At 38.2% G+C, this 18,682-nt stretch overlaps 3 protein-coding genes across 3 annotated transcripts in view; 1 reads left to right on the top strand and 2 right to left on the bottom strand.

Moving 5' to 3' along the window:
- grk3 (G protein-coupled receptor kinase 3) overlaps positions 1-3,619 on the bottom strand; it is a 70,951-nt gene extending 67,332 nt beyond the window's left edge. Inside the window, exon 1 of the mRNA XM_079804441.1 lies at positions 1,529-3,619. Coding sequence (XP_079660567.1) covers positions 1,529-1,641 — 113 coding nt within the window. The 5' untranslated portion in view covers positions 1,642-3,619. The remainder of the gene's footprint in view (positions 1-1,528) is intronic.
- Positions 3,620-5,351: 1,732 nt separating this feature from the next.
- Positions 5,352-18,367, top strand: crybb1 (crystallin, beta B1). Its single transcript, XM_079804167.1, has 6 exons — positions 5,352-5,569; positions 16,777-16,923; positions 17,270-17,388; positions 17,594-17,726; positions 17,803-17,945; positions 18,027-18,367. Exons 2-6 carry the CDS (start codon positions 16,798-16,800, stop codon positions 18,202-18,204), a joined length of 699 nt encoding a protein of 232 aa, XP_079660293.1. The 5' UTR covers positions 5,352-5,569; positions 16,777-16,797; the 3' UTR covers positions 18,205-18,367.
- cryba4 (crystallin, beta A4) lies at positions 5,997-8,594 on the bottom strand (the record flags this gene model as incomplete). The annotated part of the gene is made up of 6 exons (XM_079804168.1): positions 8,556-8,594; positions 8,240-8,286; positions 7,885-8,003; positions 6,514-6,655; positions 6,241-6,383; positions 5,997-6,144 (listed from the first exon to the last, which is right to left on the bottom strand). Exons 2-6 carry the CDS (start codon positions 8,276-8,278, stop codon positions 5,997-5,999), a joined length of 591 nt encoding a protein of 196 aa, XP_079660294.1. The 5' UTR covers positions 8,279-8,286; positions 8,556-8,594.
- Positions 18,368-18,682: the final 315 nt, after the last annotated feature.

Genomic DNA, 18,682 nt, shown 5'->3' with positions numbered 1-18,682 from the left:
ACGTATTTACTTACAAAAAAATCATTTGGCTTTATTAAAATGTGTGCATCTATCATTAAATAAAATAAGTCTAAATAAGTTCAGAAGACCAAAGCACAAAGGTTTTCTTGCATGATTAACAATTAATTGTTTGGTCAGACATTTACACATTCATATTATTCAGATATATCTGGGATTATGGTAAACGAACGTAGAGTTATAAACAATCGTAGCCTAAAACTGCGCTTTGCAGCCATCTGCTCTCTGCTTATTGCTGAACGAGACTGATTCACATGCTAAATGACCGACATCCATTTCCACGAACGAGATGCACCACCAGTTCGTTCACGAACGAGATCTAGCAGCAGTTCATTCAATTCGTTCACGAACGAGATCTAGCAGCAGTTCATTCAATTCGTTCACGAACGAGATCTAGCAGCAGTTCATTCAATTCGTTCACGAACGAGATCTAGCAGCAGTTCATTCAATTCGTTCACGAACGAGATGTAGCAGCAGTTCGTTCAATTCGTTCACGAACGAGATCTCTCTCTCTCTCGTTCAGTGATGGGCGTGTTCGTTCAGTATCGTTGGTGGTTCAATTCGTTCATGAACCAGATGTACCAGTTCGTTCGTTCACGAACGAGATCTCTCGTTCAGACTCAAAAAAGCAACTCGGTCAGTGATGGACGTGTTCGTTAACTCCAATAATATCGCATTTTTTATTTGTTTTGCAGTTTTTGGAGAATTGCATGACATGACTCAAACGTAATGAAGTAATTTGTATTAATTTTATAAAACAACAACAATGAAAATAAATAATACAAACACAATACATCAGTAATTATACAATCATTTAACCATCAGCCTGCATTATTACACTGTTTTCATTAAAATGGTAAAGTGTACATGTCTTTCTTTGCTGCATACCGTATATGCCTAACTACACAAGCCGAGCTCTACATGTTCGCTATCAGTATCGTTCAATAGCTGGTTCATTTCGTTCACGAACGAAATACAGTTCGTTCACGAACAAGTCGAGAAGGAGATCAGTCTTTGGTTCAGAGTCGGACTCAAAAGCATCTCGGTCAGTAAAAGGCGTATTCGTTCACTGAATTCAACAAATCACATGCTCCGTCACATCTTATACTCGAACGCTATTGGCTCGAAGTTTTGTCATTGACAGGATGAAACAGTCCACAGAGCTGCGCATGCGCTCGCTCCTCGCTGCTAATAGCGCCATGCTGCTGTGGAGGGAGGAATTTCAGTGAACGAGAAATATGAGTCAGTGGACTACTTGAACGAGAACGATTCGTTCACCTAAAAGATTCGTTCAAAAAGAACGATTCGTTCACGAACGTAACATCACTAGTGTGTACATGAGAGGCCATTATTACTAAAGATGGTGGGGATTTCTTTAACGTCAAATTACACGAATATTCAGTTAAAATACAGGGTAAATTAATAACCCAATATGTTGACATCTCAACGCCCCGCTTCATAATAAAATATTGTGCATGAATTAACTGTCTGACAGACTGGTTTCGCTTACCTGGGTTCGGGAAGGATGATTTTCTTGCTCGCCCGGGCCGCTGGAGTAGATTTGCTCTTCTCCATCGCCATCAGGTAGCTGACATCGGCGAGAACCGCTTCGAGGTCCGCCATCTTCGAGCCCTCTGGGTCGAACCGACTCGCTAACGGTACCAGAACCAGCCGTGAGGGGGGACTTGAGTGAACGATGGTGTTGCGCGCTCGCGCGCGGGCGGAATCAGCACGAGACGAGCGCGGGAGCTGTGGTGGTGGTGATGAGGATGATGCGCGAGAGAGGCGCGAACATCTATTCCAGCCTCAGTTGTTTTATTACCGTGTTTCCCAACCCAAAAGGCTCTCAGAAATCAACCATCGTGGATGACAATACACACAAAAAAACGGAAGGAAGAAAAAAAAAATCCACTCTGAATGGAAAATCTATAGGGTGCTTATCTATGAAGCAACGTCGCCCTCAGGTCCACTGGAATTGCAGAAATGGCTTCTTGTTTCAGAGAGGGGGAATATATGTGCATGTCATCTCCAGTAATAATTCTAGATGGTGATAGCGATAATATCGATTAAGCTATTCTAGCCTGCAGATGCCCCCATCCGGCACTCATCCTTTGGGTGAGTTTAACGCGAACAACCCACCTAACGACCGTCACAAAAAACGACATGCAAGTTAATTTGAGCCACCGTCCGTTCAGATGGAGGGAAATAACGGTGGAAGCTGGTTAACTACAAATACATGCAAGCTGGCCCGTCAGTGTCATTTGCAATCAATCCCCAAGATGATCCTCTAATCAAAATGACCATGCAATCCCGTTAAAACCAACAAGATATAGAAAATAAGTCGTAAACGAGCGGACGATATCCTTAGGGTATTAACATAAAGCAAGCCAGCTCGCTGCAAAAACACAATAAGGCATGAAAACGCGCCAATATTTCCCTGTTTAATCACATTTACCAGATGACAGCATACAAACGGACCGCGAATAATGTGGGTAGAATCCTCCTCTTCTTAAAAGGCGGAAAGATGGTGGAAATCTGAAGCCCAATGGTTGGAGAAACATAAATAATGGCTATCGGTGCGACACGGGCTCGAATGTTTCCTGAATATCCACAAATGCGAGACAAAAAAACAACGATTCAAGATCTAATAAGCATATGCATATATGTATCAATATCCTGGTAATATCACAAACAAATCCCCATTTTTGTAGCACGATGGTTGAGATCTGCCTGTCACTCCTCCTCTTGCTGATCCAAGCTGATTGTCTTGATCTCACAAGCCAATTAAAGAGACAAAATTAAACTAGCTGTGTTTTGATGTGGCGAGTCCATTGCCTTGTGCAGTGCAATGCACAGTTTTTCCTCCTTAACTGGATTCGCTTGCTCGTCGGTTTATTTATATAATGAGAGGTGTGCTCTGAGATGTTGCTCTACTGTAACCTACAGATGAGAGGGGGGGCGCTAGAAAAGGAAATAAGCAAATGTGAACGAAAGCAATCCGAGTTTCCTTTTTCTAAAAAAAAAAAAAAAAAAAAATCGCGATGGTGTCACAAAACGTGGTCCGATGAAAGGCAGGGATATATATAGAAAACACAGCAACTGCTTTTCCTTGTAAATAAAAAAACACAAAAATAAAGAGTTCACCCTGAAATCTCTGCGCGAGATCTTGTGCGTCTCGAACTCAAGCTTGTATGGACGAAACTACGAGTTTCGAGGAAAAAAAAACAACAACACGACGTGGCTTTTAAGCCCAATACGATTCGTTGTAGGGTTTTAAATGTACCTTCCTCCAAAAGACATCTGATTTTGAATGTTCGATGTTACTGCCGAAAGAAACCACTATTTTCTTTTCCATCCGTGTTTGGGTCGCAGATCCAAGTCTTCATCTCTTCCGACATCGCTCAACAAAAACACAATATTCGTCCACATAAAACACTCCAGTCCGATTCCACTCAGACCCTCCGGGAAAGAGTGCTTCTTGAGGTTTCCCAACGGTTAATCCAGGTGGGAATATGCGAGTATTTTCTTGTTTTAGTGCTTGTGTGTGAGCTGAGCCCCACGGCGCGTCGTGAAGTGAAATTCAGGCTCTTCTGAGAGCTGCACTTCCTCCCAGCGGCCGGTTCGACGCAAAACCCGGAGCTGGTGTGGCAAAACAAGGAACTGGAACGTTATGAAGGCGGAGCTGAACTCTAGCGAAATCTACGGACCCTTTTCACAAACTATGATGACGCATTTTAACGGTCACCAGTATCGTAAATCCCGCACAGTTTACTTATTTTATTTTTTTTAAACATGTATGTACATTTATAACACTATACTTTGTATTATATCACATTTGCATCAAATTACCAAAATCTAGTTAGCTCTGCTGTGAGGTGTGAGGGATGAGGTGTGATTGGCGTCTTTCTCTCTTCTGACTACACTCTCTATTTTTTTTTTTTTTACTCTTTTGAAAGTTGTGAAAACACCTTTGTGGAGTTTCTCTTTTGCTATTTGAGTCAAATTGAACACAACAATTATATATTTAATGTAGTATCTCATCCGCTGCTACAAATATGACCACTTCCGTTTGTGTTTATTTACATTTTTAGTTTATTTACATTTTCAAGTCAGAATTGTTGTTTTAATACCATTTTGTTTTATCTATAGTTTTTTCCATATTTCTCGCGACTCTTGATATACACAATGTACTTTAAATTGAGTGGTGCAGGTTTGACGTCACTGTGTAGGCCAAAGCACAGAAGTGAGTTAGCATTTTAGCCGAAGTCATTGGTTTTTTTTTAATGGGAGTTTGGTTAAACAGCTGAAATAAGGTCTGTGGTGAACACAAGTTCAAGACACTTTCACGTTTTATTCTACGACATAAAATACATCATTACCCCACTCAAGATTTTTTAAAGCTGTCTTGAAAAAGGCGGTTGCTAACAAGCAGGTCCGCTTTTATAGCCTCATTATGCTTATATATGAGCTCTTATAAACTATTCTAACCTAAACGTTATGGGAAAATGTTTTTAGATAAAACTGAAAGAGTTGTCAGAAGATTAGTGATGATGACAGTGGTGTAACGTTAGTTCGTTTATAACCTACCTTAAGCTTTTTACGTCTGGCAACTGCATTTAGGCTTCAAAATTAATAAAAGTTGTGTTCCTCTGTGAAAATTATCTTGATGGACAAAACGTGCGAGTATCACAAACTTTTGTTGGTCACAGAACTTGTTTTTGGCGATAATCCAAAAGCCTATGGGAAAATCCTATTGGTTTTTTCTCGAGGGAACCAGTGTGATGCTAACTGACGGTTGGCCTACAAAGTGATGTCATACCTGCACCACAAGTTTACCCAAATATGATGACTCCCGCTTTTAGGAAAGCTGGAAATGTGGAGACTGTGGGCTGTATAGTCTTGAATCTGTATTCCCTTTGAATTTATTTAGATTTTATCATGGCTTTTGTGTGAAATGTATGTCAGAATGGTTGTTTTAATACCATTTTTTTATTTATCTTTTTTTTTTTCACATTTCTCTCGACTCTTAATTCACGCAATGTATACTCTCTCTTTAAATAAAAGGTTTAAAAACGAAGCACGCAAAATTACGAAGCCTACTAGGGCGAAGGCTTGAGTTATGCATATTAAATAGATTCTGCTGACGTTGCTTAGTAACCTTCCTGAAGCGCCCAGTCACGTTACCTCGTTAATATTCATAAGTCAAGCCGTCTCCATAAAAGGACTTTTTAATTCGCTGTCTGAATAGCGCCCACGCACCTTTCAGCAAATCAGCTGGGCCTACTGGCGTACGTCACATTACGTAATTAATATTCATAACCCATGGCTACGTCGTAGTAGGCTTTTGCTAGCTGCGCCATGTTATCTAAATAAAATCGTTGTGTAAGCGCATCCCACCTCTTTTATCAACACGGCATCTAGAAAAAAAGCATAGCGCCGGTTTTTTTTTTGTTTGTTTGTTTGTTTGTTTGGGTTTCTTATTTAAAATCCAGGTCATGTGATTTAATCTGACAAACAATGGCATTTAAACTAAGTCACTTCAAGGTACAAGGTAAGCAATGTTATAGACTGTTTTAGTGCTAATATATTTAGTTTTTCATTTAATTTGATAATTTTTATTGTATTATTTGTAATCATTTGGCTTGTAGGTTTATTGCTCCCTCTGGCGGAAAAGGGATGGAAGTGCATTTTGTTTCCTGCCATGAATAAAGGCACAGAGACTATATGCACTCTTCATTCTTCACAAAACCAGTTTCAAATCATTTTTAATAAAAGACACACCGTTTATTATTATTGTTATTTGTAAGTGTCCAAAACCCCTTAATGTTGCTTTGAGGTTTCAGTAAATGCACTCTTCTTTTTTGGGGTACACAGATCTATAACAGGAGGTCAGTGAGGTTTAAGAAAGACAGTTTATTTAGCATCGGGCAGAAAGGGGCATGAGAGTTTTTGCAAGGAGAGGGGCAAGGAGAAATCCGTTACTGCTGGATACGGCGGATGGACTGGATCTGAGGGGTCTGGGAATGGGAGCCAAACTCCCTGAAGTGTTTGTACTCTCCACAGTGGCGGTCACACTCCATGATATACTGGTATCCACGATAACCAGGGAACTGGTAGCACACAAACCTGTGTAGATCAAATAATGGATAGCGGTGAACAAAACAAGCATGACATGGAAGCATTGAGGGCGGGGAAAATAGAAGAACCCAAGCAGATACTCACGCTCCGGACTGAACACGCAGAGAACCCACTTCGTTGTTGCACCATCCCATAGCCTGAAGAGAAGGGTAATCGTCACTGAGCTCTCCCTTGCGGCCCAGGAAGTTCTCCCTCTCATAGATGGTCATTCTGCACTCCCTGTGGTTCTGGGTAGAATCATATCAAACAAAATGACATGGAGCATTTTTTGTTGTTGCATTCATTTGCAATCATTGTAGATTTTGTAAAAGAACACCACTGCAAATGGGTCATTTATGGTTTGTTAAGTGAACTTACAGCACAGGAAATGGGTCTAAAGGAGGTCATCCTCTCGATGTGGTAAGCATTGCTTCCTCCAAAGGCATCGCACTGAGGGTACTCTCCACGCTCCAGCACAAACTGCTGACCCTGGTAAGAGCCGTGCTCGTAGCCCACCCACCTGAGGAGAAACGCAGGGTCAAAACAGGAGCCTTGTGGGCCACTAATATTCGTTAACTGAAATAAAGCTAAAATAAAATACACATATTAGAGGAAAAACTTAAAAAGCTTAAATAAAAAAATAGAAATGTTGCCTCGGTTTAAGTTGAAGTACTAAAATAACTAAATGTAAAAAAAAAAATTAAAGCTAAATAGAAATATTACAAGACAAAATGCACATAACGAAATGAATAAAACTGAATAAAAATTAAAAATATAAAATAAAAGCGAATGCAAAATATTAATAAGTATTATAACACTGTGTGTCAAATCGATTAATCGCGATTAATCGCACCTAACAAAAGTTTATATATATATATATACACACACACATATTTATAATTTATATTTATATTAATTTATAATTATAAACTGTGATTAATTGTGATTAATAGATTTGACAGCAGTAATATATATATATATATATATATATTAGGGAAATTAAAAAAAAAATTCAATAAGATGAAATTTCTAGTAAATTTCACAAATAATTAAAAAAAAAAGTCAAATTTAAAACCGACTTTGAAATAGAAGACTGAAATGGCATTTTCTTGTAAAATATTCTCCAATAATCTTATTAGGCCCATGAACATTTCGTTTCAGAGCGTCCTTTATCATAAAAAATCTTCTGAAGTGACCTGTCTGCTCATAAAATGCCACACGGAATAAGGGCATGGTTGTGAAACAAACCCCTGCTGACCAAGAATCACTATTACTCATACCTAGAGTTAGTGATTTTAATAAACCATTAACCCTACGTATTAGACTTCTGGCACTAGCACTGTTTTTTATACACCATGAATGATAAGCAGACTTTAAAGGTGAGACCTGAGGATATCCTAGCAATCACCTAGAAACTCCCTAGCAACCTCCCTGAACACCTCAACATGCATAGAACGGTTTTGAGTCGTTGCAAATGCATAGCAACGCCCTGGCAACCACCTACAACTCTCCAGCATCATAGAAGTGAGTTTTGCATGGGCACCACTCACATTTCCTTCAGAAAAAAATGAAATGTTGTTGCTTTTGGCTTTATAGAGCTGCTTTGTGTGTGTGTGTGTGTGAAGGGTCAAATCATTGGTTTGGGTGATCCTTCTCCCCAGATCCGGAGTCACAGTCGGCTGAAATAATTGGCACAAACCTCTGGAATTATGTAAACTATGGAACAAAGACTCTGGTGAAAACACTCACGCTCCGCTCTCCACTCTCAATGAGCGCACGGACTCGAAACCGAACTCCATGACATTGCAGCACTCTGAGGTGAACTCATGGTGACGACCCTGGAAGCACTCCTCGTCGTACACGATGATCTGGAAGACAGAGGTTGGGCACCTTTAAAGACTTCGAGGGCACAGTTAAAGACTTGCATGTTGGGGAAAAGACCAAATGGGATGTGAACTACTATAACTACATATCACGAATGACACAGCCTTCCAGATAACAGCATTCCCTGAGCACTTGCAATCATTATGCAATCTCTTCGGACTCGTGTAAGATTCTTTGGAAAACCAGATCTTGATGAGTGACAGCACTGTGTCAAGCATACCTTCCAATGGCCAGAGAACTTGGTGCAATGGTGAGTCATCTTGTCTGCTTGAAAACAAAGAGCAAGTTGGTACAAGCACTTCAAAGTTGCAGATTAAACATATATCATACCTCACAATCATGCTAACACACCACAAAACATCCTCAGAATGCAGGTGAGCTGCTAAATTGACTGTGTGACCGAATTGTGACTAAATTTCTCTAGTTATCGGACCAAACAGGAAAGCCTCTCTAAGAGAAGCCGAGGCCGGTGGCGGTATAAACGTTTGTGGGAGGTGGGGGGACAGATAACGGGCCCGTAGCGGAGAAGAACTCACCTCGCTTCGATGCCCTTGGGACGTCCTGATGTGAGAGTGAAAGCTGGGCATGTGCATCTACCCTTTTAAAGCCTCCCCTGGCAAAGGTCCCAGTAAAAGCCCCGGCTCAGCAGCGAGGGAGGGGCTTGCCATTGTCCGAATGACAAAGGAGGGGTTAAATCTATACAGCTGGAGAAGTGCAAACGCCACACTATCCCCGGCGGGCCAATCTCTGCGCCCAGGCCTGAACACTCGGACCTGGATGCACGCGAGTCACATGCACACATGTTAAGGGCCGACACACAGATCTGAGACGGTGGCGTGCTCAGGAAGAGATGTGGTGGTCTTGGCCCCGTTCCTTTATGATGCCCTTGTTTTTGGCTTGGTGAATGCGGTAAAAAGAAGGATTGACAGCTGGGGAGGTCACTGCATATAGTTAGGCTATGCTATGAAGATGTCATGCACTTATAGCAAATATGGTAATAAAATAAATACAATTATTCAAATGTTAGCAGTGTGCTGTTAAAAAATAATAATAAAAAGGTTTCAAAACACCCCTTGTTTTGTGCACCAGAATGGAATGAGGAAAGGAATACAGTACGTCCCTAATTTTTAATAGTTTCAAAAAATGGAAAAAGTGTGTGTGTGTGTGTGTGTGTGGAGGATGGAAGTGAAAATACAGTCAAGATTTTTTATTCTCTTCTGCTCACCGAGCCTGCATTTATTTGATAAAAAAAATACAGAATATTGTGAAATATTATTAGAATTTATAATAACCAGTTTCTATTTGCGTATATTGTAAAATGTATTTTATACCTGTGATGCAAAGCTGAATTTTCAGCATCATTACTCCAGACTTCAGTGTCACATGATCCTTCAGCAATCATTCACAAGTCTTCATCTCTGTTGTTAAAAACAGTTGTGCTGCTTAATACAGCATTTATTTGAAATACTGTATAAATATTTTGTAACATTATAAATGTCTTTACTATTGATCAGCTTAACAAAAGTATTAATTTCTTCTGCCATATAGCACCATTTTTTTTAGAGTGTAGTGTATGTTATTGGAAAATTCTACATTTGTTGCATGTATCTATTTATTGTCATCATATATGTTTTTATTTATATAATTCAGAAATGGCATTTCCATATAGTCTCACAAAATAGGGAAACCCTGACAGAAATTATTTAAAGGGTAACTTCAGTGATTTAGCATTATAGGCTTTGTATCAGTAGAAACCCGGTAGTACATTCAAATGATGGTACTTTCCCCCCTCATATCCCCCTGAGACGAGAGAATTATGCATTTTATTTCTGGAAAAAAATCCTCAGATGACGCAAATATCGTCATTTTGCGTCATCGGAGGATTTTTTTTGGCCAGAGGCTAAAACTACAGCCACTAGATGGAGCTGTTCCGCGTGTTATCAACCCGCCCACAGGGGAGAGAGCTCACGCACAGAATGTAAGACAATAGCCGCGTTTCCATTACAGATTTGCGCAAAACTTTTGCGATATTTTCTAAAAGTCGACAAAAAAATATTGCGAAATGACAGCGTTTCCATTATGCGACTAAAACCATTTTTTCCCTCTCGTGATAAATCATTCCAAAAATCATGTTACGTATGTTGTTAGGTTTATGTAGCTATATCCCAGCCACCGCACGCCATTATTTTTAATGGTAAGAGACGTGCGTGTTATCCAAGCACTGATGGCAAGGAAAGCACCTTATACTTGAGCGGCACATATGAGGTGTTATGATAAATTGCGGCATTTTGTATTCTATTGTTTTTTTATGAGTTTAATAAAGAACTCGTCTTCTGTCCAAACATACCATCATCTGTAAAGAATGATCCACTTTTACATACGCCAGATTATTGTGACGCATTGCCACATACAGAGACGAGCAAAAAGTTTGAATTTGCATGGTGGTAACTCAAAGATTTTTTTTACCACTTCGTTATTTTGGCTCGGAATTTCGTTTTTTGGAAATATAAACTGAATTTAGAAATGCTTTTGAAATGAAAAACTTTGCGTTTAATAAACAAAATATATTTTTGAAATGAAGACAGCGTTTGGAGTGGAGTGCAAAATAATCTGTTCCCTGAGTCCACGGCCTTTGCTGTTATCGTGAGTGTACACAAATAAAAGTAGAGAGTTTACTGTTTATAATTATGTCTTGCACATCTGTATGGCTAAAAATGAATCTGAATATTGAGAGTTTCCTGGAATAAGGAAAAAATACATCAAAAGGCGCCAACGTCGGAAAGAGGGTTAAAGAAAACGTAGCCTATTTAGTTTCATATATAGTTAGGCTATGTCTACATATTATAATAATATTTATTTATAATATCTAAATATTTATTATAATCTTTTATATTATATTATATATTTTATATTATATTATATATTTCATATGTTGATTATGAAAAGTGAGCAGCATGAGTTAGGCAAATCAGATGCGCATATGTCTGGAGACATGGATTTTGAGCACAATTGAATTGTTTTCTGGAAAGTCTTTCTTTAAAATGAATTTCGTTTTGAATAAATTGTATTTTAATTTTGATCAATATTTAATCAACTATTTGGCTGTAGGCTATATTTAATAAATAAGAAGCAAACCAAGATCGTCGGGAATGGATTGACCTAGTCTTTGAGCAAGGCTGAAACTATAGCGTCTTTCTGTTTTAATAAATTTCTTGAATATATGTCATAATTACAGGCCTATAGATAGTTATGATATTTGTGTTTGCACCGGGGTCCGTCATTATAAAGTTACACCACTTTCCTTATTAGGAGAAAATATATGTCGTTTTAAAGCTACACTGTGTGATATTTTCCCCCATCTAGTGGTGAACTTGTATATGACCATCCAGTGAAGTTTAGTTTCTGTTCTTCTCAATTCCGATTTCGTTTCAACTCCTACGGTGGCCGATTTAGTCCAAGATTAATATGGCTTCCAGTTCGACCTCGTCCACATTCGACACGGTGCCTGTGGGATATTCTGTGCGCAGTGGGATGGTTGGAACTCAACTTGCCTAATTATTCGGCTAGAAAGAACTGCAGCTAATCCAGAGTGAACTTTGATGATAGTAATGTTTATTCAGTCATCCAATTGCAAGGCATAAACAGGTTTGCGTGGATATGTACATAAATGGGGTTTCTGAGAGAGACCAAATAAGGATGGTAAATATACATGATAATGACATGACAGAAGATGCACAGTTAAGAACTGTACAACTATACTTATAAGTTACATTTTTATAATGTAACCGTAAACCATAGCTTATTGTACCATATATAGGCGCTAAATGCAGCTGCATTAAAAGGAGCTGCCGCTGCTGCTGCTAACAAGCGGTGTCCGGTTACAAAAGTGTGTGCGTTAGCACTGCCGTGCGCTCTGTATAACAAGCCGATCAGACCTGATACATATTTCCATCAACATACATTACAAACAAATATTTTCTATAAACGAATAAACATTGTTGATAACAAAATAACTGAATGATTATTCACATAGGTGAGCAATACGCTATTGTATGTTGACACAAAAATACTTCTGAGGTGACATCAACTGAATTACGCTGACACACTCTGAAACACATCCACAATGACAATAACTATTATTACTTACGGAGTTATTAACGCACAGAAATACCACACAAGGAAAAACAGACTTTTGAGGAATAAACAAGCCAGGAAAACTCTGTATAACTCTGTTACTGGAGCTGCTGAGATGAAAACTCTCTGCGCATGCACCAGACAAGTCTGAACAAGTTGACGCGCAGTGTTAAAACCGGTTAAAACGCGAAAGGCGAAGCTTGAATGTCCCTCTTTGGCTAATGTACTTTCAAGATGGAGGGGCAACATGGCGACCACCGTTAGATCCCATTACCTTATGTATTTTCAATGGCATATTATAAACTTACGAGAATACTTTATTACTTGAAAGAAGTAAATATACATTAATGAGCACATATATTTTTGAAAGAACAAAGTGTTTTTAGCTAAGAATAGACTAAAAAAGTTACACAGTGTAGCTTTAACGACATAAGATCTAGTACATACTTGAGTGGAAAAAAAATGATATGTAGGCCCTATGTGAGAGCAATGCGTGGCCGTACCAGGTGACCTGTAAATGCGAAAAAACTGTTTCCATTGCAGTTTTGCGAAAATTTCCTTTTTCGAATTGCCTGAAAAACCACCTCATGCGAGCTTAAAAACTTTTTTGCGATATATGGGAGTTTTTGCGAAATTGACGCGTTTCCATTGGGCATATTTTCAATTCGCAATTTCAATTTGCGCAATTTGAAGGGTAATGGAAACGCGGCTACAGACGGTCGCACGGACAATCATAACGGAGCGGTGCAGAGCAAAGTGAGTGTTTCAACTATCAATGAATCCCTGTGATAGTTTAGCTTCCATATGCGATCTGAAAACGTGCCAGACTGGCGCTTAACGTTACCTCAGCTCTGCTCGGCTCGAATGAAATCTGACTCCTGCTGCGTCTGTGTCGTGACTTTCGTTCGGCTCACTCACACTTTATTGAAAAGACACGTTCAGTTTTTAATTGTAGTGTTTATTCTCTAACTGAACGAAATGATTGTATTACTATGAAGATCAAAACGACGGTGTACGGAGTGGCCTCCTAGGGCAGCGAAGCAAGTGCATTCTGGGAGTTGTTGTCTTTCATCCACATGAGACAAAAATACATTTTCTGTCTTTTCTCAGTCTAGAAGGCACCAAATTCAAAAATAATTTCACATTTCTACTGCATAAATGACCCCGTTTAAATACAAAGCTTAATGCTAAATCACTGAAGTAACCCTTTGATCACAGAATTCTGGCATTCATAATCATTGCAGATAAAGGAAACTGAATGTAAAATTAAAGGGGGCATAACACACACAGTTTCTTTCAGTCTCATGTTAATCTTGAGTACTTATAGAGTAGTATTTTATTCTTCATATCTCTGTAGAGTCTTTAATTTGATCATATTTATAAAAAACAGATACACTGTACCGATTCTTTCCGAAAACAGCCGAACTCGTGCAGACATGAAGGGGCGGAGCTAAAGAGACACGAGCACACACACACACACACACACACACTCAATACATCATGGCATTATTTCTGGATAACTTTCGATTCACGTTCGTGTTGTTGACATTATATGCACTTGTGCCGAATGGCAACAAAACACATACATTTGAGGCAGTTTCACTCACCGCCTGCGGTTTCGTCTCATGACCGGGAACAAACGAACACACTTGCAGAACTCTGATGCTGTTTGGGAAAAACAGTGTCTTTAGTGACACTGTTGAACTGTTGACTGCGCTCGCTCGGGTTGACGTGCACACGCTCATCTGGGAGAAGTGCCCATACAAGGAATTCCACCCTTTATGACATCATACAGGGCCAAACTGGAAAAAAAAGTTCCAAAACTGTTCAAAATCGTGAAGGAGTGTATTTAGTACAGAAATACTCCATCATATGTCCAACTCATTTTGGCATGTTTAGCATGAGAATCCAACTCTTCAAAGGTGTAAATAAGTCAGAATGCATAAAATAGCATTCGACCCTCCCCTTTAAAAAAAGTGCCTGTGACAAAACAACTCTAATAATAAACCTTTTATTTCACATGTCAAATAAAATGCAGCTCAAGTTCATGTCAGAAAAAAACATCCACATTTACTATAGATAGATAAAAACAGTAAAAGCCTTCTATAAAGCTAAATCATGTTAAGGTTCATAGGCTGCTCCTATTTTTCAAAGGTTATTTCTAATCATTCGGTGAGTCAGTATAAGGAGAGACACATTGCAGTTGTTACAGGGCTATTGCAGCACTCATTTTAAAAGATAGCCGTATCTCAAAGTGCAGGTTCAAAGAGTGCCCGTGAGATTCTCTGGAACTCATGTGGGATCCTTCTATTATATAACAAGCTCATTCGACATCTGCTATCACATACTTTATTTAAAGACACAAGCACATTTTGAAATACCACTTCAAATATAAATATTACGCATAAGAAATCATGAGAAACAGCATGTTTCCCAATCCCGATCATTCAGTTTCTCATTATTTCTTTTAGGCTTAATATTACATTTTCAAGTTTTAAAGGGGTTATGCACAACAAACTTCCAGGTCGCACGGCTTCTGATTCAAGTCTTTTGTATGTGCTTTGTAGAGCCGCTTTACTTTGAAAGATACTTTCAATGGTGCGAGCAAAGATGAGTGATTGATATCTAAAAGTTTTTCATTTTTAATTACCTTTAATTACCTTTTGATTACCTTAAACGTTCATAGATATCACAGTCAGTTCATAACACTTTCTCCAAAAAGTGGATACAATGAGATGTTTGTTCAGGTGGCATAATATAATATAATATAATATAATATAATATAATATAATATAATATAATATAATATAATATAATATAATATAATATAATATAATATAATATAATATAATTAATATAATATAATATAATATAATATAATATAATATAATATAATATAATTAATATAATATAATATAATATAATATAATATAATAATAAATATAATATAATTAAAAAAATAAAATATAATATAATATAATATAATATAATATAATATAATATAATATAATTAATATAATATAATATAATTAATATAATATAATATAATATAATATAATAATAAATATAATATAATAAAAAATATATAATATAATATAATTAATATAATATAATATAATATAATATAATATAATATAATATAATATAATATAATATAATTAATATAATATAATATAATATACATTTTGTGTGCAGTGATTGGAGTCATTATATATCTTTTCATTTATTTATTTTATTTGTATTTTTAATATATATATATATATATATATATATATATATATATATATATATATATATATATATATATATATATATATATATATATATATATATACATGCCAAAATAACAATTCTGATGACCAATTGTATGCCACAATAATAATAAATAATAATAATATTAATATTAAGTGCATCAAATATTATAAAATGTATTAGATATACTAATTATATGTGTGTTAAATTAAATTAAATTAAATTAAATTAAATTAAATTAAATTAAATTAAATTAAATTAAATTAAATTAAATTAAATTAAATTAAATTAAATTAAATTAAATGTATTATATTATATTATATGAATTATATTATGCCACCTGAACAAACACGAAAAAATATCTAATTTTATCCACTTTTTGGAGAAAGTGTTATGAACTGACTGTGATATCTATGGACTTTTAAGGTAATCAAAAGGTAATTAAAAATGAAAAACATTTAGATATCAATCTGTATATGCAATGGGCATCAGTTATGCTCATCTTTGCTCGCACCTTTGAAAGTATCTTGAGTAAAACGGCTCTATATTTAACAAAGTACTTACAAAAGACTTGAATCAGAAGCAATGCGACCTGGAAGTTTGTTGTGCATAACCCTTATTATATATTATTTATTATATTATATCATATTATTAATGTAAAATGTGTTGTTCTTCAACAATGTTAGTAAACATTAAGAATGCATCTGAAATCGGAGTGTAACTCTGATGCAAACATCACAGCGTGTATTTCTTGTAACTCAAGAGAGTCAGAGAGCAGAGTAGAGCGGATTAGCATCACGTGACCTCCGACCTGTGTGCATACGTTTCGTCCATATGTAGCCTATAGCATAGAGTGCTGGCTAAAAGAGGAAAGTGCTATTGTCAGGGCTTTCCATTGACAGTAAAATGCTTACGGGCTCTGCGGGGAGAGCCTTCTGGGCTATGCGATGACCCTGCGGCTTTGGCACGGGCAAACTCTGATGACGCCGTGTTTCTATTGTACGCCGAGCGCCTCTGTACTCCCCTTGCCAGGGTATAAAAGTTAGAGCACTGGTCAGAGGGGGCCAGCACGAGCCAGCCATCCCAGCACAGCTGTACTCAAGCAGGTAAGAGCCCAGGTGAAATGGATACAGCAACAGCTGGGAGTCCCTTCACTAATATCTCATGGATGTAGTAGGGAATTGCACTGGATTCACTTATTTTTCTCTTTTGGCTTTTGTGGGATTGAAAGCAAGCATTTCAAATGCAAAGCCCCAATCCTACCATGCCTAAAATTCAACCCCTGTCCCAAAACCCCAGCCCCGATGGATATTTTGGAGCATATGCACCAATTTCAAGCCCCTTTCCCACTCTTTGCTCTTTCTCCCACAGACGTTCTTGAACCCCTTCACCATGTCTCAGGCCGCCAAGTCCACCTCCAACCAGGGCATTGATGCCAAGGACAAGGGAGCTCCTGCCCCTGCCGCCACCAGCAAGGCTCCCAAGACCGGAGACCCCGGATTCAAGGGTGACTACAGAGTGAGTATCTGCGTTTAAATGGTTTGAGGGACTGGATATGGGCAGACAAACTACCTACAGATATTTGTGTCTAGCACAAAACCTACCATCTTAAAAATCGATGGTTCCATGAAGAAAAATAGCCTTTGGGGAATCAAACTGATTCTTCTACAGTCTTAAAATAAAAAAGACTTTATTTGCATATGATTCCACGAAGATCCTTTGACATCCATAGAAACTTTAGAGTGGAAACACGTTATTTAAATGTTCTTCACACTAAGAAAAGATGGTTCCCAAAAAGGTTCTTCAATAACATCACTGCAAAAACCTTTATTTTTACGATGGTCTACATCTTCTTCTCTTGCAGATCTTCCTGTTCGACCAGGAGAACTTCCAGGGCAGGATGATGGAGGTCCAGAATGAGTGCATGAACGTTTGTGAACGCGGAATGGACAGAGTCCGCAGTATCATTGTTGAGTGCGGCCCGTAAGTCACTGACCAATGGATTGTGTCTAATATGTGGATGGGAAAAGCATAAATCAGTGTTATTTTAGGATCATTGACATACTAGTTTTTATTTTGCTGGTACCATCCCTTTCCCTACAAACTCATGCTGTCATCCCTCTCCCCCCCCCCCCCCCCCCTCATCCACTGTCTGGTACACATCTCTCCCCGATGTGCATGTCTTCAGCTTTGTTGCCTTCGAGCAGACTAACTTCCGTGGGGAGATGTTCATCCTGGAGAAGGGCGAGTATCCTCGCTGGGACACCTGGTCAAACAGCTACCGCAGCGACTGTCTCATGTCCCTCAGACCCATCCGCATGGTATGACACTTTGAGAGCCGTCGCAACTTCTCCTTTACACTAAATGCACGTTGCTAATTTGTCGTGATGCGCACAGGACCCCATGGAGCACAAGATCTGCCTGTTTGAGCTGTCCGACTTCAAGGGCAACAAGATGGAGATCCAGGAGGACGACGTGCCAACCCTGTGGGCGCATGGCTTCTGCGACAGAGTGGGCAGCGTGAGGGTCCCCGGTGGAGCGTGAGTAACACATCAAAACAAACAGCAATGATGTCTCCCATCTGTCACACATTCTGAATGACTCTCTTCCTCTTTTTGAAGTTGGGTGGGATACCAGTACCCCGGCTACAGAGGATACCAGTATCTGTTTGAGTGCGGCGACTACAGACACTACAACGAGTTTTGCGCCTTCCAGCCTCAGATTCAGTCCATGCGCCGTGTGAGGGACATGCAGTTCCACCAGCGCGGCTGCTTCAATCTGACCGCCGCTAAACAGTGAACTCACCTCGCTGCGCTCCTGCAGCAAAGCAGCTAGCCTTCTCATGGCACTTTTTATCCCCGTACCTCCCCCTTTTCTCTGACTCCCCCCCCCCAAGAATAGATTCATTTAAATGGTCCAGGACAACTGACTTTTTATGACGCCAATAATAAACATGTTTTGGAAAAACAAAAAAAGCTGACTTGTCTTGTTACTCTTTTCTAACTTTATCATTAACACGAAGCAGTAACATTAAAGAACACACTACAAATACACAATTCATTAGGCTAAAAAACATGAACATATTCAAAATCTCAAAATCAAAATGTGTAACAAACAAACTAATTTCATGGGAAAAATATTCCATCATTCAAATAGACTATAGGGTTAGTAATATGTTTTAAATGTATATATAATAAATGTATTTAAAACAATAAATATATATATATAAATATTTTATTTTATTAGTCATTTCAAATTAAATACATTAACATTATTG

The sequence above is a fragment of the Gobio gobio genome, assembly GCF_949357685.1.
Source record: "Gobio gobio genome assembly, chromosome: 22".
Lineage (NCBI taxonomy): Eukaryota > Metazoa > Chordata > Actinopteri > Cypriniformes > Gobionidae > Gobio > Gobio gobio.
The sequence above is the reverse complement of the archived record's forward strand: the minus strand, read 5'-3'. Positions and strand labels throughout refer to the sequence as shown.

Bases quoted from the DNA above. Each gene is read 5' to 3' on its own strand.
- crybb1 (XM_079804167.1), top strand. From the start codon at position 16,798: ATGTCTCAGGCCGCCAAGTCCACCTCCAACCAGGGCATTGATGCCAAG. The intron at 16,924-17,269 runs GTGAGTATCTGC...CTTCTCTTGCAG, and splicing joins GATTCAAGGGTGACTACAGA to ATCTTCCTGTTCGACCAGGA. The intron at 17,946-18,026 runs GTGAGTAACACA...CTCTTTTTGAAG, and splicing joins GTGAGGGTCCCCGGTGGAGC to TTGGGTGGGATACCAGTACC.